The sequence below is a fragment of the Pan troglodytes genome, chromosome 11 (assembly GCF_028858775.2).
Source record: "Pan troglodytes isolate AG18354 chromosome 11, NHGRI_mPanTro3-v2.0_pri, whole genome shotgun sequence".
NCBI classification, from domain to species: Eukaryota; Metazoa; Chordata; class Mammalia; order Primates; family Hominidae; genus Pan; species Pan troglodytes.
This window is the reverse complement of record NC_072409.2, coordinates 43570302-43590395: the sequence shown is the minus strand read 5'-3', so window position 1 is coordinate 43590395 and position 20094 is coordinate 43570302. Positions and strand designations below refer to the sequence as shown.

Sequence of the window (20094 nt, the reverse complement as noted above, 5' to 3'; positions counted from 1 at the left end):
TAAACCTGATGCATTCCATTTGGGGAGAAGAAATAGAAGGCTCATAATTTTAAATGGAAAGGTTAGTTAAAATCAGGAGACTTTGGAGAGACTTTTATTTGTTTATTTTTGTTTCTGGTGAGGTTTATTACCTTTCAGAGGGACATGCTGTTAAGTTGAATACCTCTGAGAACGACCATCTGTCACATATTTTCCAGGACCACCCTGGGAAATAAGAAGCATATTGTCTCCTTATCTCGACAAGCGTGCCATGGTGGTCTATCCATGGAGTCATAATTTGAGATTAGGAAATATGCTGTTATTCTTAAAAGCTCAATTATTTATGAATCCCCAATAGCCAGGTGATCCCTTATACTTAGTGGCATTTATTGATGCAGATGAGTACTTTGAAAAATTAAGAGAGACATTTACTTTTTAAGCTACCACTAAGACGGTCTCTGACCGGATAAAGATAACTTGAGCAGGCGAATTTGTTTAACAAAGGTGGTGACATATATTGTGGCAGCTGAATGCCCCCTTACAGCCAAGGGAGAACAATCAGTGAATTCATTCGTTTAATTCATGAATTTTCCTTCTATTTACACTTTAAACAAACATGCCAGTTGTTTGCTTAGTTAACAAGCTCTGCCTTCATTATACGCCATTAGTGGCTAATAATAATTGAAACTGTGTTTGGATTTCACAAATACAATAAACCCAATTAATTTCACCCTTAGTAATATGGAATTTGTCTGATCAACCTGAGCTAGGCAGAAGTTTGTGTCTTTGCCCTTTGCATGAAGGGTTTGCTAAATCATCTTATAGCCATAAATAGGAATTCTTCATAAGAAAAACTAAACAAAACAGCTTAAATCCTAATGCTTCTAAGGGGCCAGGCAGCAATATAAATTAGTGAATGGGTTGGATAGAGCATCCTCTAAGAAACACTTGGTCTACTTTTGATGGAGACATGGATATAAGAAATATTTCACTTTTTAATCCTGTGATAAGAAGGAAAAATCCACACACATGATTATAAATGACAAGGAGGCTCAGCCAATGGCAGGGAGACAGGAGGGAGAAGTTGGGACCACAGCAAACTGGAGAGCCCAAGCCCTGTCTGAAAGGACCAGCTCCGATTCAGCTGCAGTTACTACATAAGAATGCAGGCCTGTGATGAGGGACTCCCAAGCAGGTTTTGCCTGCTTCTCGGATTTCACCAGGGTGAATCATAACAGGGACCTGATAAATTCCTATCTTTGAAATGCTCTGTAATGCTTATTATCGTTCTTAGGAAATGATAAAATATTGCCCTTTGGCATTAGACGTGTGTGTGTGTGTGTGTGTGTATGTACAGGATAAATATGTGCCCACTTCTAAAAAAGACCTGGGCCTAGTGTGGCCACATCTTTCAAATTTTTAATGTAATGTCAAAATCTGGATTTCTGGATAAAATCTTCCCATTTATAAACTTTGGCAATGAGTTTTTGCTACTTAAGCTGATGCTGTGCAGCCACCACAGTGCAGATCAGCAGCTCTCAATGTGGTCTCTGGACCAGCCACATTAGCATTACCCGGGAACTTCACAGAAATACAGGTTCCTAGGCCCTACCCAGGCCTACTGAAACAAACTCTGTTGGGGTGAGGCCCAGAGATCTGTTTTAACAAGCCTTTCAGGTAGGGCTGCCAGCTTTTAGCAAATATTTCATGGAACATACACCAAAAAATTATTCGTTGTTTATCTGAAATTCAAATTTGACTGCGTGTGCTGCTTTCTTATCTAGCGGACCTACCTCCCGGTGCTTCTGATACCCGCTGGTGTTGATCAAGCAAAACGTGTATGAGCCAGGCTGCTTGTGTTTGAATCTGCTTTGACACATATTAACTCTGGGATTTTAGGCAAGTGACATAATTTCTGTGTGGCTTGGTTTACTTACATGTAAAATAGGCACGATAATAATTTCTTCCTCATGGAGTGGTTGCTGGAATTGAATGAGTTAACGAACATAAAATACTTAGAACTTTGCCTGGGAGAAAATAAACAATGTATGTGTTTAGTATCATCATTTTATTTTTTCTTTTCTTTCTGCTCTAATCATCACCGCTCCTGCCACCACGCAGCCATCAGGGAATATGAGAACTCATCTTCCTTCAATTCTTTTTTCCTGGATCTAACTTTGATTTAGCAGAATTGATTCTAACGTGCTATTCCCCAAGGCCACTCTGTTGCTTGTTCCTACCCAGAGTTACCCTTCCTTTGAAATCTGGTTGACAGTATGGCGGTCTGGCAGGGAACCCATTCTTGCCTCCACCCCGACGTCCTGCTGCCTGACCAGAGTTACCCTTGCTTTGAAATCTAGTTGACAGTGTGGTGGTCTGGCAGGGAACCCACACTTGCCTCCACCCCAACGTCCTGCTGCCTGAACTCTGTCAGCCGGCAGTGCCTCTGTTGCGCTCAGGCCTCTTGTTGTACAGACCAGCCTTGCTACTTCGTGTCTGCTTTCACCAGCCCAGCAGGGCAAGTCAACAGCTTCCTGACCCTACCTTGGATTTTCAGATTTGCAGAGGGCCTGACTGGGGCTTGGCTTCTTGCTGTCAGTTGGGGAAACAATGAATGCCTTCCTCACCAGTTGAATTCTGAGTACACTTTGGGAAATCCCCACAACTTTTTCCAGACAAGGAACATGGGAAGATTTGATTTGTGGACCCAAAGAGTGTATTTCAAAGCAAAGCAGTCACCAAACTGTCCTTGCCGAGAATGGCTGCAAGCTGCCCCAACGTGTCCCTCCATAAAGCAGCCCTCCAGGCCTCCACACCGCCACACGTGACAGACTTGTGCTCACTGTGAAAACCACCAGGATGAGCTATTACGGCTCTCAGTTGTGCCATTTTATTGCTGTTCTGGAAATGGAGCAAAACACATTATTTTATTAAATAAAGATTTTCCCTGTATCACAGTGGAGGCTAATTTTATTAGCTCTTTTTATGGGAACAAACATCATCGCCCTGATTGGGGAGGACGGAGGTGGGGGCCGTGGGGAGGTGAGGGAGTGGAATCACATTTTGTCATCTGCGCGCTCCAATGAGGCTGCCGATATGTTTTAGTTGGTTACTCACATTAATTACTTACTTACCAGAAGAGTTCCCCAGATCCTGCAGAAAATACACAGCTTTCATTCATAAGTAATTTATAGATGATTCAAAAGACATGTTCAGGGCCAGGCTCATGCCTGTAATCCCAGCACTTTGGGAGGCTGAGGCGGGCAGACCATGAGGTCAGGAATTCAAGACCATCCTGGCCAACATGGTGAAACTCCCGTCTCTACTAAAATACAAAAATTAACTGGGCATGGTGGGGCACGCCTGTAGTCCCAAGCTACTCGGGAGGCTGAGACCAGAGAATTGCTTGAACCCGGGAGGTGGAGGTTGCAGTAAGCGCCAGTGCACTCCAGCCTGGGCAACAGAGCGAGACTCCCTCTCAAAAAAAAAAAAAAAAAAAATAAATAAATAAATAAATAAATAAAGACATGTTCAGTTACAATAAATATTTGTTCATATTGTGTGGGTATGGGTGTGTCCCCTGACAACCAAAATCTATAGTCTCCAAAATGTATAACTAAATGAACAGAATGTTCAAAATTTGTTCAAAAACAAATTTTTTGTTCTCATCTATGAGATTCTGGAATGTTTAAGGCAGAACATGTACTGTCAGATTGAGAGAGGGAAAGGAGTCCAAATCTAGTTGAAAAACTCAATAAAATACTGTTTCTCCCTCTGATTCTTTAGCTTTGAAACCTGAGACTTTCACATGCAGCTTTTTTGATGACCATAACCAGCAGAACCTGCCCCCACCCCACCCCCGGGCTAAGGCAGAGCAGCTGAGGCAGGTGAGGCCAACTCCTGAGAGTCAGACAGCAGTGCTGCCCTGTTCTGTATGCAGGGCTGAGGTCTCCACAACGTTCTCTCGGGATGTGTTGCCCTGGGGTCAGAAGGGATGTATCCGCTGCTCTGCTGGTCAGTAGCTGAGCCTTCTGTATGGTCTGCAGAGCTGCCACTGAGCCAGAGGTGGTCTCTGTGTTTCCTAGACTCAAGGTGGTCTCCATGTTTTGTCATTGCCATGCTCTTTTTCCTGCTAGCAATAGGCCACAGCTAACGCTAAAGCAAATGGTGAAGCTGGCTACAGTGTTTTGTGTCCCCAGCCTCCCCTTCCGCCCTCATGCCTCTCTCCTCCCCAGTGTCGTCTGTGCTGTGCTTTGGAGCCTTTCCCTGCCCCCCATGAGCACCCACCTTGAACCTTGCTAGGATCCAGGTATCCGTCATTTACATCTCCATGTGACATGAAACCATAAGCCTCCTCTGAGAGCACTTAGAAGTTAAACCAGATCATAAAGCTGGAGCTCCTAGCCTTGGCATCGTTGTTTGCTTCCCTGACGTAGCTGCCCACTGCCCTATAGTATCACTGCCACTTCCCTAACCTCAATTTCTCTCTCCTTCATCTTGTTAGCTGCCTCCCCAGCTTGTCTTCTGCATCCTTCCCTTTGTTGTCTGTCCTTCCTATTTTGTCTGTCTCCCTCCTTTTGTTACCTATATCTGCTACCCTCAGCCTGTTGGCCTCTTTTGTAATGAGCTTCCTTCATCTTATTTTCTTCCCTCATCTTTCTATCTGCTTCCTTCATCTCCATCTTTATTTCCCTCATCTGCTCCCCCAGCTCCTTTCTCTGCTTCTTTCCTTGTCTACTTCCCTCATCTTTTTATCTGTTTCCCCATCTCATTCTCTACGGCCCTAATTTTGTTATCTTCTTGCCTCCTGTAGCTCTTTGAGTTTGTGACCTGCTTTAAACCATCTCTACTTGAAAAGAATACCAGGCTTTAGCAAATATAGGTGAGAGGTGGAGACCAGGGAGAGGTAGACTTGTGTGTCACCCTCCTGGGGACTGACCTAAGTACCTTTGTAAGGGCTTGTCTAACACATGCCCCTGTGACCCACTGGGGACTCCCAGCGTAGGACAGGGTTATGAGGAAGTAGGCATTGCTCTTCAGGGGCATCAACAGTGGAGTAGTGATGCCCCCCTATGGCCTCTGTACCCTTATTTCTTACCTTCCTTTCACTAGGAGGAGGCCTGCTCACCTTGGGCCAGTTCTGGCTATGATGTAGATTGAGGGAACAGAGGTCTCAGGACGTGGTTGATAGCTTCCCATTGGTGCCTCCTGAAGACAGAGCTCCTGGGAGAGTAGTGAGCATGAAGCCCATGGGCTTGAGCTGGCACAGAGGGACGGGAGCCCAGAAGCCACAGGTCTAAACCCAGTGACACTGGGCAGAGTGGATCAGAGTGAGGCTTTAGAGTCCAGACTGTGTGAGCTCCAGTCCTGGCTCTATTGCTTGCCAGCTGTGTGACCTTGGGCTAGTCAGTCTGCCTCTCTGTACCCCACTTTCCTCACGTGTAAAATGAGATAATGAAATTGAATAATAGTAACATCCTGAGGTTGTGGGGTAGAGCAATGAGATGGCATGTGTAAAATACAGTGCCTGGCACGTAGCAAACACTGAGCAGTCAGTCTTCAGAAGGAGAAGATGTTTGGGTACAAGAATAAGGAATGTGGCCCTGGGGCTTTCCTCAGTCTCTCTGCCGTAGTCACATTTGAGTCAAAATTCATTTAGGCAAATGAGTGGATGTTTTACTATTTTTTTTTTAAATTTTAATTTTGTTGTTGTTGTTGAGTCGGAGTCTCGCACTGTTGCCTGGGCTGGAGTGCAATGGTGCAATCTCAGCTCACTGTAACCTCCGCCTCTCAGGTTCAAGCCATTCTCTTGCTTCAGCCTCCTAGTAGCTGGGATTACAGGCACCTGCCACCACACCCGGCTAATTTTTTATATTTTTAGTACAGACAGGGTTTCACTATATTGGCCAGGCTGGTCTTGAACTCCTGACCTTGTGATCTGCCCACCTCAGCCTCCCAAAGTTTTTCAGAATTTTTAAGAAAACACTTCTAACCTTAAGCCTTTCTTTCAAACCCAGATCCCCTTACACATTGATCAGATGTAGCAAGTTTGCTTCAAGTTTTTGGAACTGGTTTCCACTTTAGGCTACTGAAGGTCCCATATCCCCAGAAGACTATCCCCTCATCTCCTCAGCCTCCCGTTTAAAGATACACACTGCAGTCGGGTGGGTGCCAGATGAGGAAAGCGGAAGATGCTGATTCCCTCCCACGCAGTCTCAGGGCCAGAGGGAAGGAGGGTCCTGCCAGGCTGTCTGGGCCACCCCCCCACTTTGGCTTCAGGACTACAGAAGCATCTCCTACGTTAGGCTGCGTCCAGGAGAGGGACTAAGGGATTTCGTTTAGAAGAAGGGGCAGGGGCTGAGGGTTCGGCTTGTAAATGTGTAGGTGAGAGTGTTGACATACATCACTTCACACCTGATGAAGGAAAGAGAAGACAGGCTATGAACCTAAGAGGGGCGGAGCGACAGTTTGTCTCCCTTTCAGATGGCCCCAGGCTACTACGAGTCTACGGTTTCACTTGTCCAGTTTAAATTAGCAAGTAATGAAGTCACACAAGCAGAAGCTGCTGCTTATGATTATAAGACCCTTAGAACTATCCTGCTGGACTTTAGAGGGCAAGGAGCCTGGTTCCCCCTTCGTCTCTATCATGGGATATTGGGCTGCACATGTTGAAATTGTGAAAAGCGTTGAATCCATAAGAAGTACCAGCTTGATAAATGTAAGTCTGTATGATGCCTCCCAAGGATCTGTGTGAAAAGTAAACTTGCGGCCAGGCGCAGTGACTCATGCCTGTGATCCTAGCACTTTGGGAGGCTGAGGCGGGCGGATCACCTGAGGTTGGGAGTTTGAGAGGGGGCGGGCGGATCACCTGAGGTTGGGAGTTTGAGACCAGCCTGACCAATATGAAGAAACCCCATCTCTACTAAAAATACAAAATTAGCAGGGCGTGGTGGCGCATGCCTGTAATCCCAGCTACTCAGGAGGCTGAGGCAGGAGAATCGCTTGAACCTGGGAGGCTGAGGTTGTGGTGAGCTGAGATCGTGCCATTGCACTCCAGCCTGGGCAACAAGAGTGAAACTCCGTCTCAAAAAAAAAAAAGTAAACTTGCTCTCCATGAGGGGAATTGGGGTCTGCTCCTGTAAAATGGGAGGGGTGGCCTGGGGGCTCTTCTTGTCCTTAAGGGCAAGCAATTTCCCGTCCTCTGGGTTCCTTCTACCCCTGCAGCCTGCTGGAACCTGCTGTGGCAGCAGCATCTAGCCAGGGCCGCCGAGTGCTGGGTCGCTCCACCCACAGCAAGATGGGCCATGCTGGTCAGGGCTCCACGGAAAAAGCACAAATAAATCAAACACCAGCTCCTACTTAAGATCTGATGAAATTCTCCATTTCCGCTCCAAATTGAATTCCTCCCGAAGGATGGGAGCAGCTCCTGGGAGTAATGAAGGCACTCCTTCCTCCTCTGCTAGAAACATGTTTTAGATTAACAGACGCAGTCTTCTAATCTGGGTGGGTAGGTAGTGTTCAGGAACAGCCTTGAGAAAGTGTTTTCAGACCAGACATGATATTTTTAATCTCGAGGGGCAAGGCGGCAGACATGCAATACGCTTGGCCTCTGTGGAGGAGGCAGCCCCAGAGGTGGTCTGCTGGGGAAGAATGACAACACGGGAGTGTGGCTGCAGGCCACCCCTGCCTGCCACCTCCTTCTTCTCCACCACTTGGAGCCAAAAAGAATTTATGGTGGGGAATAGAAGCAAGAGGGCTTGTGTTTTTTGAGATTTGAAATATCACTTTCCTGCCCATCTCTTATTTGGGAAAAATAATCAACTCTGTGATTAAAAAAAAAAAAAAAAAAGACAAGAAAGAAACGTTTTTAGGATGAAGATGTCATTGAAGTGATTATCTTCCATTCTCTGTAATGGTGATGAATCGACAGTCTGGCATTTGTAGAGGCAGTTGACACAGACCCTTTCAAGGGGAAAAAAAGAAACAGTTTTCCAGTGAGGCTTGTCAGGGGGAAGACTGATCGCCGGCAGGCCAGCTCGGACCATGAGCACAGTTCCAAGAATGCAGGGATGAGGAGGAGCCGGGCTGGGCTGTTGAGTCCAGGCTGAGGTAGGAGTGCAGTGTTTTACAGGTCTGTTCTGTTTTGTGGGTGGACATGGGTAGATTACCTGTTGGGACAGAAATACTTAATATTATTCCTTGAAGTGAGCTAAAGAGAATTACTTTTCTTCACTCACTGTTGAAGAAAAGCAATCTAAAAAAAGAGGTTAAATCTACTTAACATGAGATGTTCAGACATTTAGGGCCCAAGGGAGGGAAGGAAATTCTCCTTGAAAGAATATTCCGTTGGTCCTTTTATGTCAGGATTTTGTTAACAGCCTTTGAGAAAGGTTATCAAAACCTTACTCCATGTTTTTGGTTTAGTTTTAAAAAGAAGCCTTTTCCTTCATAGGGAAATAGCCCCAGAGTATCCAGTATGTCAAACCCAACCTTAGAGGGCCAAACGGGCCCCGGAGGCTTTCGATTCAGGTTCCCAGCCGGAAAATTGCTTTTCAGGGAGAAGGTCATGTTTTCCGCAGATAGTGGGGTCATTTATACGGTTAAACGCCCTTCCTTCTGAGCCGGCAGGATGTTCAGACTTGGCCTCCCTCAGAGGACAGTAGGAAGTACATTTACCCCCGACTCAGAAGAAAGGATTGAAGATGGGAAGGGGAAATTTAGGTGGAATTCTGGCAACGCTGGGGCCTGTCCCAAGCCCAACAAGATGGACTGAGGCCGGGGTGGTGTCTCCAGAACATTGAAGGGTGGGGAGGGAAGTGTGGTGCAGACAACAAGGACTGCTCAAGGGGAAAAAATGAAAGGGTGGGAGAAAGAAGTGCCACCCACCCTCCCCACAGCTGCTATTGTGCATTCCTTCAGGCCCTCGCAGACTTTTATATTTGCATAAATGGGCCCTGGTGAGGCTTCCACACTGGGACAGAAGAGCAGGCAGGTCCCTGGACAGTGGAGGCTTTTTCTTCATGAATAGTCTTAGAGCGATTTCGCAGTCATCCGCTCGTGGAAGCTTCCTGGCTGGAGTCCGCCCTCCAGTCTCTGTAAGGACGTGCGTGTCTGTCTTTCTGGCTGCAGACTCTGCCCACGCAGGCTTGCCCTCCAGCCTGTTTATAAGGCCTGAAGTTACTTCTGTCTTGTTTTAGCCCAAAGGGTGAAGTGCTGCCAGCAGTATGTCTGGAATGTTATTTACTTGGTACATTTCTGTGGCTTTTCTTTGTAGCATTGCACATGCCAGAGCCATTTACTTGAAAATGCCAGGTTGCACAGTTTGTCTTCTCAACGGGGTGACTTTCTCAGTTAGGGGAGTTTAGTTCCTGTGTCTCTCAGTTTCTTCCTTCCTTCCTTGTTTTTTTTTTTTTCCCCCTGAGTTAGTGCTCTGAACAATACTGTTGGTGCCTGTTGCATCGCACCCCTTTATCCTGAGTGCCCCAACTCCACTTGTAATTTCTGGGGTTTCTGGTGTCCTCTTCAGAGCACCTGGCAGATGCTTTTTCATTTGCATGCCTGCCCTGTTATTACTTCACATGAAAGCTGTCTGTTTTGGCAGACATGACTACCATGATTGCAGTTGAGCTCTCTGAGGTGAATGGGTGATGTTGTGTAAGGGAACTCGAGGTGGGGTTTTCTCTAATGGTGGCTGTGGGAGTGGAAGAAAAACCTGCGAGCAGTCTTGGCTTGTGCCAAGCCGACATGATAGCAAACAAATGACTTTTGAAGGGAGGAACCGGTGTGTACAGTTTCCTAATTTGGAAGGTTTCACAACTGTTTTTGTTCAACTGATGGAGGAGAGATTTTTTAAGGGCAAATTCTTCATTAGGAAGACTGTAAACAAGTCCTGGAAAAAGGATAATTGCTGAAGGAGGAGGCATGGAAGATATTTGATGGGCCTCTTTCGTCAGCTCCCCTTCTTCCCATTCCACCTATGCAGTTTTAATGGTGATATTTTGGGTTTTAACACAAGGTATGGAAAATGAGATTAGATAAATCTCCCTGTCTGGTGCCAGTCCTGGGGCCATTTGCACACCTGGGTGGGATAACTCCCTGCCTTCTTTCTGTCAGCATAATTTTGTTCTGTCATGTGATTCTATAAGCACTTGCAGATATGACGGAAAAGCTTGGCCTTACATGGTCTCGGCCTTTATTCGGGCCTCCTGGAAACTTCAGCCATCCCCGGCACCTGCTCGTTTGTTAACATCATAGCCAGCTCCCCGTGCAGAATGGAACATTTTCTGCTCCATTCTTCTTGGCTTTTTCTGTCCTTCTGCATGACTTCTCAATTTGTTTGTAAGCTGCTCAGATTTTTGGATGAAGGGTCTTCTTTGATCACTCTCCTGACAGCTTAGGCTTCACACTGTCACACCTGCTCTTCTTTTACAGTCCAGATTTCAGAGTAAATGCTTCCATTGCCTTGTAATTTTTGTTTTGAGTGTAAAACTTTGGTGCAGGTTACTTATTACAGGTAATAGCCGTTTGATGATGGAGAAAACTGCTTGGCAGAAACGGCCACCTGAACTACAGCCAGAAACATAAACTGCCACTTTATTTATGTCTGAAAGCATCTAAGCCGCAAGCCTATCTGTAATGATCTAGCATGCACATGATAATAACAGGCTTGCCAGGCTAGGAAAGCTGCCCCATCGGATGGCCATGAGGACAGGCTCTAACAAGACTCTGTGCATTTTCTCCCCCATTATCCACAGCCCACACATCATGTTCCTCTCTCAGAGCATCTTGACGGGAGGGAACCATCTCTGTGGGACCCGCCTCTGCCATGAAATTGCCCATGCCTGGTTTGGCCTAGCCATCGGGGCCCGAGACTGGACAGAGGAGTGGCTGAGTGAAGGCTTCGCCACTCACTTGGAGGATGTGTTTTGGGCCACAGCACAGCAGGTGGGTTAAAGTGACCCTAAGCATTTCACTACCCAGAGTCAAATTCCATTTCTGGTCATTTGCTAACCCAACAGCTATGGACTGAGGGCCTACTATGCACTAGGCACAAATTTTGCTGGGGAGATGGCTGCATAAATAAGAGAGGGAAGCCCCTGCTCCCCACAGCATTTACAATCTAGAGATGGGAGAGAGAGCAGACAAGTGAATCATTAATGGGTCAAGTGTTGGAGTACTGTAAAGAGAAATGAGACCCATAGAGGGGCAGCGGGTCCTATTTTAGAAGGTAGTAAGAGAAGGCCTCCCTGATAAGGAGATATTTGAGCAGAGATGTGAAGAAAAGGTCATGCTATAGCATACTCAAGCACTTCTTTGTGGTTGTGATTGTGGTGACTTGTGTGTGTGCAGTGTGTGTGTGTGTGTGTGTGTGTGTGTTTTAAATAAAGAGATTAAAACATAAATCCAGAGTCATCTCAGATGTCTGCTCACAAGTAGTGAATGAAGAATGAAGCAGGGGTGGTATAGATTAGGGAATGGTGAGAACTGTGGCAAACTGACAGCAGCTACTCAGCTCTAACCAATTGTCATGGTGAAGGAAGGAGGGCTCAGTATAACCTACACTATTAGTTTTTTAAGGTAATTTATAATTCTGGACTTTTATGTGAAGTTTACTAATTTAAAAAATACCACGCAAGACAAACATACCCAGAAGCCAGACCTGGTGCACACGCTTCCAGTTTGCAACCTCTACCTTAAAGCATTGGCCACCAGTTCCAATGAGGATCATAAGCAACTAAGCTGCTTCGTGCTTACTTTCAAGTTCCTGTTGTTGTTGTTGTTGTTGTTGTTGTTGAGACGGAGTCTAGCTCTGTCGCCCAGGCTGGAGTGCAGTGGCACGATCTTGGCTCACTGCAACCTCCACCTCCTGGGTTCAAGCGATTCTTCTGCCTCAGCCTCCTGAGTAGCTAGGATGACAGGCACATGTCACCATGCCCAGCTAATTTTTGTATTTTTAGTAGACGGGGGTTTCACCATATTGGCCAGTCTGTTCTCGAACTCCTGACCTCGTGATCCGCCCACCTTGGCCTCGCAAAGTGCTGGGATTACAGGCGTGAGCCACCGCGCCCAGCCTCAAGTTCCTAATGTTTAGGTCACTTTTTTCCCCCTGTCATCTCTGTCCCTTATACACTGGACTATTTGGCATTTTCCAAAATTCCCAAGTTTGTGCATACCTGCATGATATTGTTCAAGGTCCTTTGTCTGTTGAAATCTTATTTATTTTTCACTAACCAGCTGGAGGTCACCTTCTCTAGCTAGCCCAGGCTGATTACCCGGCTCACAATTCAACACTACCCTCCTACACACTGTGGGTTCCCACAATACTTGGTGCTTACCTTTTTAAACTTATTTTATTTTTTCTTTTCCTTCTACTGTGTCATTTCCTTATCCTCACACCTGGACTATACCTGCTTTAAATTGGAGCTGGGTCTTGCTTTTCATACCCTGGCCGTGGACCCAGCAGTGTGCACATCAGTGTCCCCTGCCACATGGAGTCCTGTGAGGAGAGGCCACATGATAGATACAGAAAAGGCTCTGGGGTCTGAGTCAGACAGACTTCCAGTCCTGGCTCTGCCATTCATCGGCTCTGTGAGTATAGGTAGGTTAGGTAGCCTCCCCAAGCCTCCGTTTCCTCATTTGTAGAATGGATATAAGAATGCCAAAGCTTGCAGGGTGAATGGGATCAGGTGTGAATGAGCTTAGCACAGTGCCTGACACGTGGAGAATGCACAAGAAATACCTGTTCCCTTCCTCTTTGTTTCCCTCCGTCTTACACACAGGCATTCAGCAGGGGTTTAATATGAACGTGCCTCTATCACCATCTCTTCCCTGGAGTGCCTCCCTTCTGAGACTCTCAGATTTGCGCTGGTCCTGGCAATTGTGGTGCATTCCAGGCATCTGATCATGGCACCTCCAGTTTTTATCTCCTGCATCTCCAAAGAGTGCTCCTCCTTACCCTTCCCTTTGCCTAGACTTCTAGGAGGCCACTCCTTAGTCTGCTGGCTTGGTCCTGCCTCTTGACTGATAAGTTTACATAAAGAAGTAAACACCAAATATTGTCAGAATTCCGAGGTAGGAGAGGACAGGTCTGGGCGGGCCTGGAAAGCCTTTGTGGAGGCGGTGGCTTCTGTTGTGAGCCTAAAGGGACAGCAGGAGCTGAGCTTGCTCTGTTGCTCTTTTCCCTTAACATGATAGGAGTCAGCCCCCTCATCATCCTTGGAGGTACATGCAGTAACTCTTCGAGATGCGAAAACATGAACACCTCTGAGGCAAAATTGCCATTCTAGATTCCAGCACAAAGTTTGAAACATTTCCAGAGCAAGTCCGCCAGGCTGACCTCTCCCTTCAAGCGTGAGACTGGGCTGTTGCTGGCCCTGGCGAGTGCCTGCCTCAGACCGTCCAGGGAGTGGGGGAGTGCCCTGTGGGGCAGGGGTGGGTGTGCCATCTCCCAGGTACTCCTGGCCAGCAGGCCCCACCAGGGAGCAGGGCATGAGGATACAGGGTGACAGGGGTCACCGGGGTCACTTTGCTGCCTGGGAGACTGTGCTCTGCAGCACTGAGCAGTAGAAAGCATGGTGGGGCCGGGGGTGGGTTGCGGGGGACATGTGAAATCTCAACAAGGAGATGGAGACCACCTTCCTGACTCAGAGAGGCATCCGCAGGGATTTGTGAATCGAGTCAGTCGCAAGGTTGGATGGTGTAACTTGTCATCAACCTGGAGAAAGTCTAAATGCCTTCACAGACATATTAGTCTGCTTGGACTGCCATAATAAATACCAGAGACTGGGTGACTTAAACAACAGACGTTTATTCCTCACAGTTCTGGAGGCTGGAAGTCCGAGACCAAGGTGCCAGCAGGGTTGGTTTCTGGTGAGGCCCCTCACTCTTCCTGGCTTGCAGATGGCCACGAGCTGCTTTTTCTCTGCGTTCTCATATGGCCTTTCCTCTGTGCATGCAGAGAGAAAGTACGCTCTATTGGCTCTTCCTCTTCTTATAAGAACACCAGCCCTGTAGGATTAGGGCCCCACTCATGACTTACTTAACCTTAATGACCTCCTTGAAAGCCTTATCTCCAAATACAGTCACACCGGGGTAAGGCCTTCAACACGTATATTTTGTGGAGACACAATTTAGTCCATAACAGCAGGCACATGGGGTCTGAGGATCGTCTGGCCTCTGACAGCTTCCCTGCGCCTTGCTCCCTCCCAGAATGGTAGTCTGCTCCAGGCGTGACCATATGCCTTGCCATTCTCTAAGCACATCACACACTTGCCTGGCCCGACGTGCCTTGCAAGTGCTCTTCCCGAAATCCCTCCTCCCCGGCTGACTCCTCCTTCCCTGAGGATCAGTGCTGTCACCACCACCTCCTCAGGAAGCCCTGGTGGGCAAGGGGGCATCTGGGTTCTCCCTTCACCTCTCCCGTCACCTGCTCTCTGATATTAGTGTTCCTGCCCATCTCTCCCTCCCCTGGCTGCTGCCCCAGGCCCTGTCTGTAATGTCCCCATGGCCTAGCAGAGACTCAGTAAATATCTGTTGAACTAATTATCAGGAAAGTTTGATTTCCAGAAACACCCGTGGATAGATGTCTTCCCTCCGCAGTGGGTGCTCTGCTGCCTTCTCTCACAGAGGTCGGGGCTGTGTGGCCTAGTGAGCACACCATGGGACGGCAGCTGGTTCTGACTCAGTAGGGCAGAGTGTGCTGGCCTCCCCTCCCCCAGAGTGAGTCCAGGCAGCACTTCTAGTTATGTGCACACAGAATCATCTGGGTTGCATTAGCAGGCCCCGCTGGAAACAGTCCTTAACAAAATTGAGGGCTGGGGAAAATCGGAGGTGAACGGTGGGGCCTTCCCCATCCTGTGCAGAAAGACAAAGCAGGAAAAGAGGACAGATCAAAGTGGAAGTGGTCCCAAGGGAAGCCCACTCTCTCCAGACCAGGTGTGTGTCGGTGGGATGGGTGGGTTCCAGAACAAGGCGACCTCCGCCAAACAGCAGGCCCAGCTCCACTGCCAGCAGCACAAGCGAGCGTGCACGGTTGGTTTTTTGTTTTAGGCACTAAGAGGCTCCAGTGGCCTTTAGGTTTCTGATGGAAGCAAGGTGAGAGCAGGGGCAGGCTATATTGTCCCCCATTGAAACAAAGTGAGCCATTGCACCAGGACCACAACAGTGACTGTGTTTTGTGTCTGTGTGTCTGTGGCTGAGCAGCTGGCCCCCCATGAGGCCCGGGAGCAGCAGGAGCTGAGGGCTTGTCTGCGCTGGCGTCGCCTCCAGGACGAGATGCAATGCTCCCCCGAGGAGATGCAGGTGTTAAGGTAAAGCTGCATGGTGATCCACAGCCCTCTCATTCCCCTCCTTCTTCCCTTCAAGACACCTCCCTGCCAACTGATGACATCTGCTGTGTTTCCTTTTTAAATTAAGTTGGGGTGGGCTTCTTGTCCCCAAGATGTGATGGTTATGTTCTAAGTCTTTCAGGGTGTGCGTTTCGATTTGCCTTCCGACATTTTCCTGGTGACTGTTTAGGAAAAAACTAGCATGAGGCCATTTCCAGGGGTCAGATCCTTCGTTTGAAGTTCTAACAGTCACTTTATGTGGTGGCTGCAGACGTGGCGAGGGTTGGGGTTTGGCAGCCTGGCAGACAGTAACCCTATAAAGCCAAAGGGGAAAAAAATCTTTAGGAAAATATTGATTCCTAAGTGTTTAGTGGTCACAGATGTATGTGTCAATGGGCCCTTTTGTTTTCATCGTAGCCCAGCAGGAAGCCTCTGCTGCTCCCCTGTGCAGCAGGATTCCATGGCCAGCTCCTGAGTTTTGTTTGTAGACTGTGGCTTGTGGCATGTGCAGGATTATTTCATGCCATTTTTCCACGTTTGTCCCTCTCTGCTTTGCTCCTTTTCTTTGTGAAATGTTTATCTGAAACCTGGTACCTAGGCTCCGGGAGCACTGTGGTTGCTATGGCAACAGGAGGTTCCATCACCTCCCCTCCTCTTCCACTAGAGTCAGATGTTTGTAATCTGCCATCAAACAGGTGGGGAGGGATGGCCATCCAGGAACTGCTCCTCTCCTCGCCCATTCTTAGATGGCCGCCCTGAAGGCCCATCTACTTTCCCAGGCAGAGGCCTGCCTTGGACGGTTCTGCTGTTGTTGTTTGTTTTTAAATGAACACCCCCACTTCGCCTGACTGTGACTGAAGCCTAACGCAAATGCACCCCAGGGAGGGAGCTGGCTGGGACTTTTGTGCAGCACTGCAGAATGCTGGGGTGTGGCAAGCTGCACCCTTCCCACAGCAAAGTTCCCTGTGCTTGCACGCTAAGGCGGACTCCCAAGTTGACTCATCCATTGTTTCGGAAAGGAGATCTAGCGGAGGGAAGTGGAGCGGGCCAGGAGCCAGGAGACCTGTGTTCCCGCCCCAAAGCCATTGTTCCAGCATCTTTTCTCTTGGCCAATGCTGATTGATCCAGGCAGGACAGCTACTCCTATGGCCAAAGTGAACATGGCCCCTGCTCTCACAGAGCTTCCACTTAGCAGGGACATGGCTACAGGTACCGGCCGGTCACAGGTGGTGCGCAGCACTGTGAGCAGACCACTCGGTGATGTCCATACTAACTGGACGGCGGCGCATAAGGAGGTGGGGAATTTCTCTCTGAAAATGAGCTGCCTTGTGCATAGCCTGCCTGAGGTGGGAAAGGCCTTCATGTGCCTTAGGGACAGAAAGAAGGGCAGTGTGGCTGGAAAAGGGACTGAGGGCTGGGGCCAAGAGAGGCAGGCAGGAGCCAGGTCACACGAGTCTTTCCCCAAGTTCTTCAGAAGCTGCTCCAGGACCTTCAGCAGGAAGGTGGTATGATCTGCTCAGTATTTGGACAGTGCTGCTCTGCTGCTGTGTGGAGAGCACCACAGGCAGCCGATGGAAAGCCAGGAGAATGGTTGCAGCCTTGCAGTAGTCCATGCAAGAGGCCCTGGAGTGCCTGTGACAGATGCAAGACGCAGACCTATTTGAAATGTGTTTTGGCTGTGGAATGGGCAGGTCTTTGGTTGATTGAATGTGGAGAAGAGGAAAATGAGTGTATCCAGAATGACTTTGAGGTTTTTGAGTTGGACAGTTGGGTAGATGGTGATCCCATTTGTGTGATGGTAAAGACATGGGGAGGAGCTTGGAAGGAAAATGAAGTTTCCAGCTTTGCATGTGTTAAGTTTGTGATGACCAATAGATATTCAATATTATGAACTTTGGAGATTGCAATTCAGGAGCTCACTGGAGAGACTGGAACATTCACCCTATAAAACCCTTTAAATCTTGAACACAGTGAAATCCTCAGAGAGAGAGGAAAGTGAGAGAAGAGGTCAGGAGGAAGAGGGGGAGCCAACAGAGGATTCTGGGGAAACCATTATGTGTTTCCCCAGAGAAAACCAGGGCACTAGGGGCCATGGAAGCCAGAAAAGAAGCTGAGGCAAGCAGGTGGGAGTGGCCGATGTTGGAAGCTGCCTGGGGGATGAAGAGGGGCGAAAGAGAGAGAAGCGGGACTACATGGGTGGTGGAGAAGGAAGTCAGGCTGAAGTGGACAGGGGCATCATGGGAAGTCAGGAAGCGGGGCTGGTGACTGTAGGCTCTGTGAGAGGGGGTGTGTTGGCCCAGGAAGTGGGACTGGGAAGGTAGCAGAGGGACATGAGGGCCAGAGAGGTTTGCTTTCAGGTAGGGCGCCCAGGAGCATGCTTACCTGCGAGCTGCCTCACTGTGCAAATCCCTTCACCTCTTAAAGGCTCAGTCCCTCCACCTAAGAGGTCATTTCCATTACGTCTCTTAGTCCCTTTGATCCCTTTGGTTCTGCATAACCATAATCCTTCAGTGGGGTAGGGGCATCTCAGTGAATGTGAGTTTTGGTGAACTGTGTTTCCAACTTGTAAGCAAGTTAGACTGCACCCTGCGAAGTCAGTTCACACATGAGGAGGGCCTCATCTCTGGCTTCCCTGGAGCCTGAGTCAACCGAGCTTCTGATGGCCAAGATCTTTTCCTTTGTGTGTGGAGTTGGGAGAACAATCTAGTATTTTTAGACCTTTGTGCTAGACAGCTTTTTATGGCATTTGCTTTTCTTTGTCTTAGTATTCAGAAATTTTGTTTGCCTAAATTTAGGCTAACTATGAATTGACTGCATTTGAAAGGCTTATTGCACATCAGTAAGGAAAATATTGTTATCAGATGTACTTACAATGAGGAGGAAATGTTTCCGAACCTGCCCTGAATTATATAGTCTAGGTTTCGTTTACTCCCATCCCCTAGAATTCTCCCTTAAATGGACACAGAGAACCTGGAAATTATTGAAAGTAAAAGGAAGAACCAGACTTGTAAAAATTTGTTTTCAGATTTTGTTTTCAATGAGACCTTGGGAAAGAAGTCCCTTAAAAACAATCAGATGCTATCTTGTTCTTTCTTTCAAGATGCCCCATGGTCTTGAAATGATGAGCCATAACAACGTAAAAATCTGGCTTTATGTCTTGATAGGTTTCCACATGTTGGCGGACATAGTGGAAGCTTCTCTTGAGATCTTTGCCACACTGTTCAACATGTTTGACCACTCTCTCCTAAAAACACTTTCTTCTTAAAGCACTTTCTCCTCCTGGCTTCTGTGTGTCTTACTCTCCTTGAGTTCCCTCTGCCTCTGTGGCCAGTCCTTCCTCACCTCTCTTGCTGGCAGGTTAACAGTCTCCACTTCAATAGCCCAAGGCTCAGAAAGACTGAGTAAGGCGTCTAACCTCCTCTAGCTGATAAAGAACCAAGGCTCAGAAAGACTGAATAACGTGTCTAACCTCCTCTAGCTGATAAAGAAGAGAACAGGGATTTAAACCCAGGGACGGAAACTCTTCTCGGTTCCCTATACCATATTCCTGTCTTCAGGGAACTGAGAGCATTTAGTTGCATTAAAACAAATACAAAAACAAACAAACAAAAAAACCTGCAGGTATCTTGGGCTCTGGAAGGACATACAGGTCAGGGTGAAAAGTATGCTTGGTCCAAGCATCTTTTTTCTTTTAACACATGAAGTATGTGTCTTATTATTTTAAAAGACATTGAGAAAAAGGAACACTCAACATCCTCTTGGTTATAGATACTGGAGTATTAACAAAGTGAAAAGAGAAAAACTAAAATTTTGTTTGGCTCTGACTTACTAGTTTTAGTAATTTATAAGAACAGCTTTCCATTTGTGCCTTCCATACATCCACTGAGTCATGAGGTTTCATCAAATGTTTCTTTTTTTCTTTTCTTTCTTTCTTTCTTTCTTTCTTTCTTTCTTTCTTTCTTTTCTTTCCTTCCTTCCTTCCTTCCTTCCTTCCTTCCTTCCTTCCTTCCTTCTTTCTTTCTTTCTTTCTTTCTTTCTTTCTTTCTTTCTTTCTTTCCTTTCTTTCTTTCTTTCTTTCTTTCTTTCGACAGAGTCTTGCTCTGTCGCCCAGGCTGGAGTGCAGTGGCATGATCTCTGCTCACTGCAACCTCTGCCTCCTGGATTCAAGTGATTCTCCCACCTCAGCCTCCCAAGTAGCTGGGACTGTAGGCATGTGCCACCATGCCCGGCTAATTTTTGTATTTTTAGTAGAGACAGGGTTTCACCATTTTGGCCAGGCTGGTCTCGAACTCCTAACCTCAAGTGATCTGCCTGCCTCGGCCTCCCAAAGTGCTGGGATTATAGGCGTGAACCACTGCGCCCAGCCCAGATGTTTCTTAGATTGACTTTGCTGTGTTTCCTTTGTATCAGATTTGTCTGAGATTGACTTCCTTGTAAGTCATTCGTTAACAGGTTTCTTGTGTTTTCCTAGCCTTCTCAGCCTTCATTGGCTGGAGAGCCTGTAATGTGGCTACAGGCTTCTGAGGCAAGACGATTTGCTCAGTTTCAAAATGTTAGGGGTTACATGCCATTTTTCATTTGTTAATTATTGAAGATGTCTTTCCCACACATAAGACCCCAAGGACTCTCCCAGACTCTTCATCTCCTCTCTGGCCCTGGGCAGAACTCTTCCCCAGGCAAAGTCTGATTTCAGTGTTCCTTTCTGTCCTGCCACTGCTCAGCTATCTCCTGTCATCCATCCCCTGCCTACAAGGTCCCCTCCTGACTCGTGCAGCAGTGGTGGCTCTTG

General features: G+C 47.5%; 1 protein-coding gene across 23 annotated transcripts in view; it reads left to right on the top strand.

Moving 5' to 3' along the window:
* AOPEP (aminopeptidase O (putative)) overlaps positions 1–20094 on the top strand; it is a 428322-nt gene that overhangs the window by 188861 nt on the left and 219367 nt on the right. For 19 of the 23 annotated variants that reach the window (XR_010148921.1, XR_008537134.1, XR_008537133.1 and 16 more), the window contains exons 6-7: positions 10734–10923; positions 15181–15287. The exons of the other annotated variants lie outside the window; for them this stretch is intronic. Coding sequence is in view for 9 of the 19 variants with exons in the window: in XM_016961205.3 (XP_016816694.1) it covers positions 10734–10923; positions 15181–15287 (297 nt within the window). In the remaining 10 variants the exon portion in view is untranslated. The remainder of the gene's footprint in view (positions 1–10733; positions 10924–15180; positions 15288–20094) is intronic. 23 annotated transcript variants of the gene reach the window in all.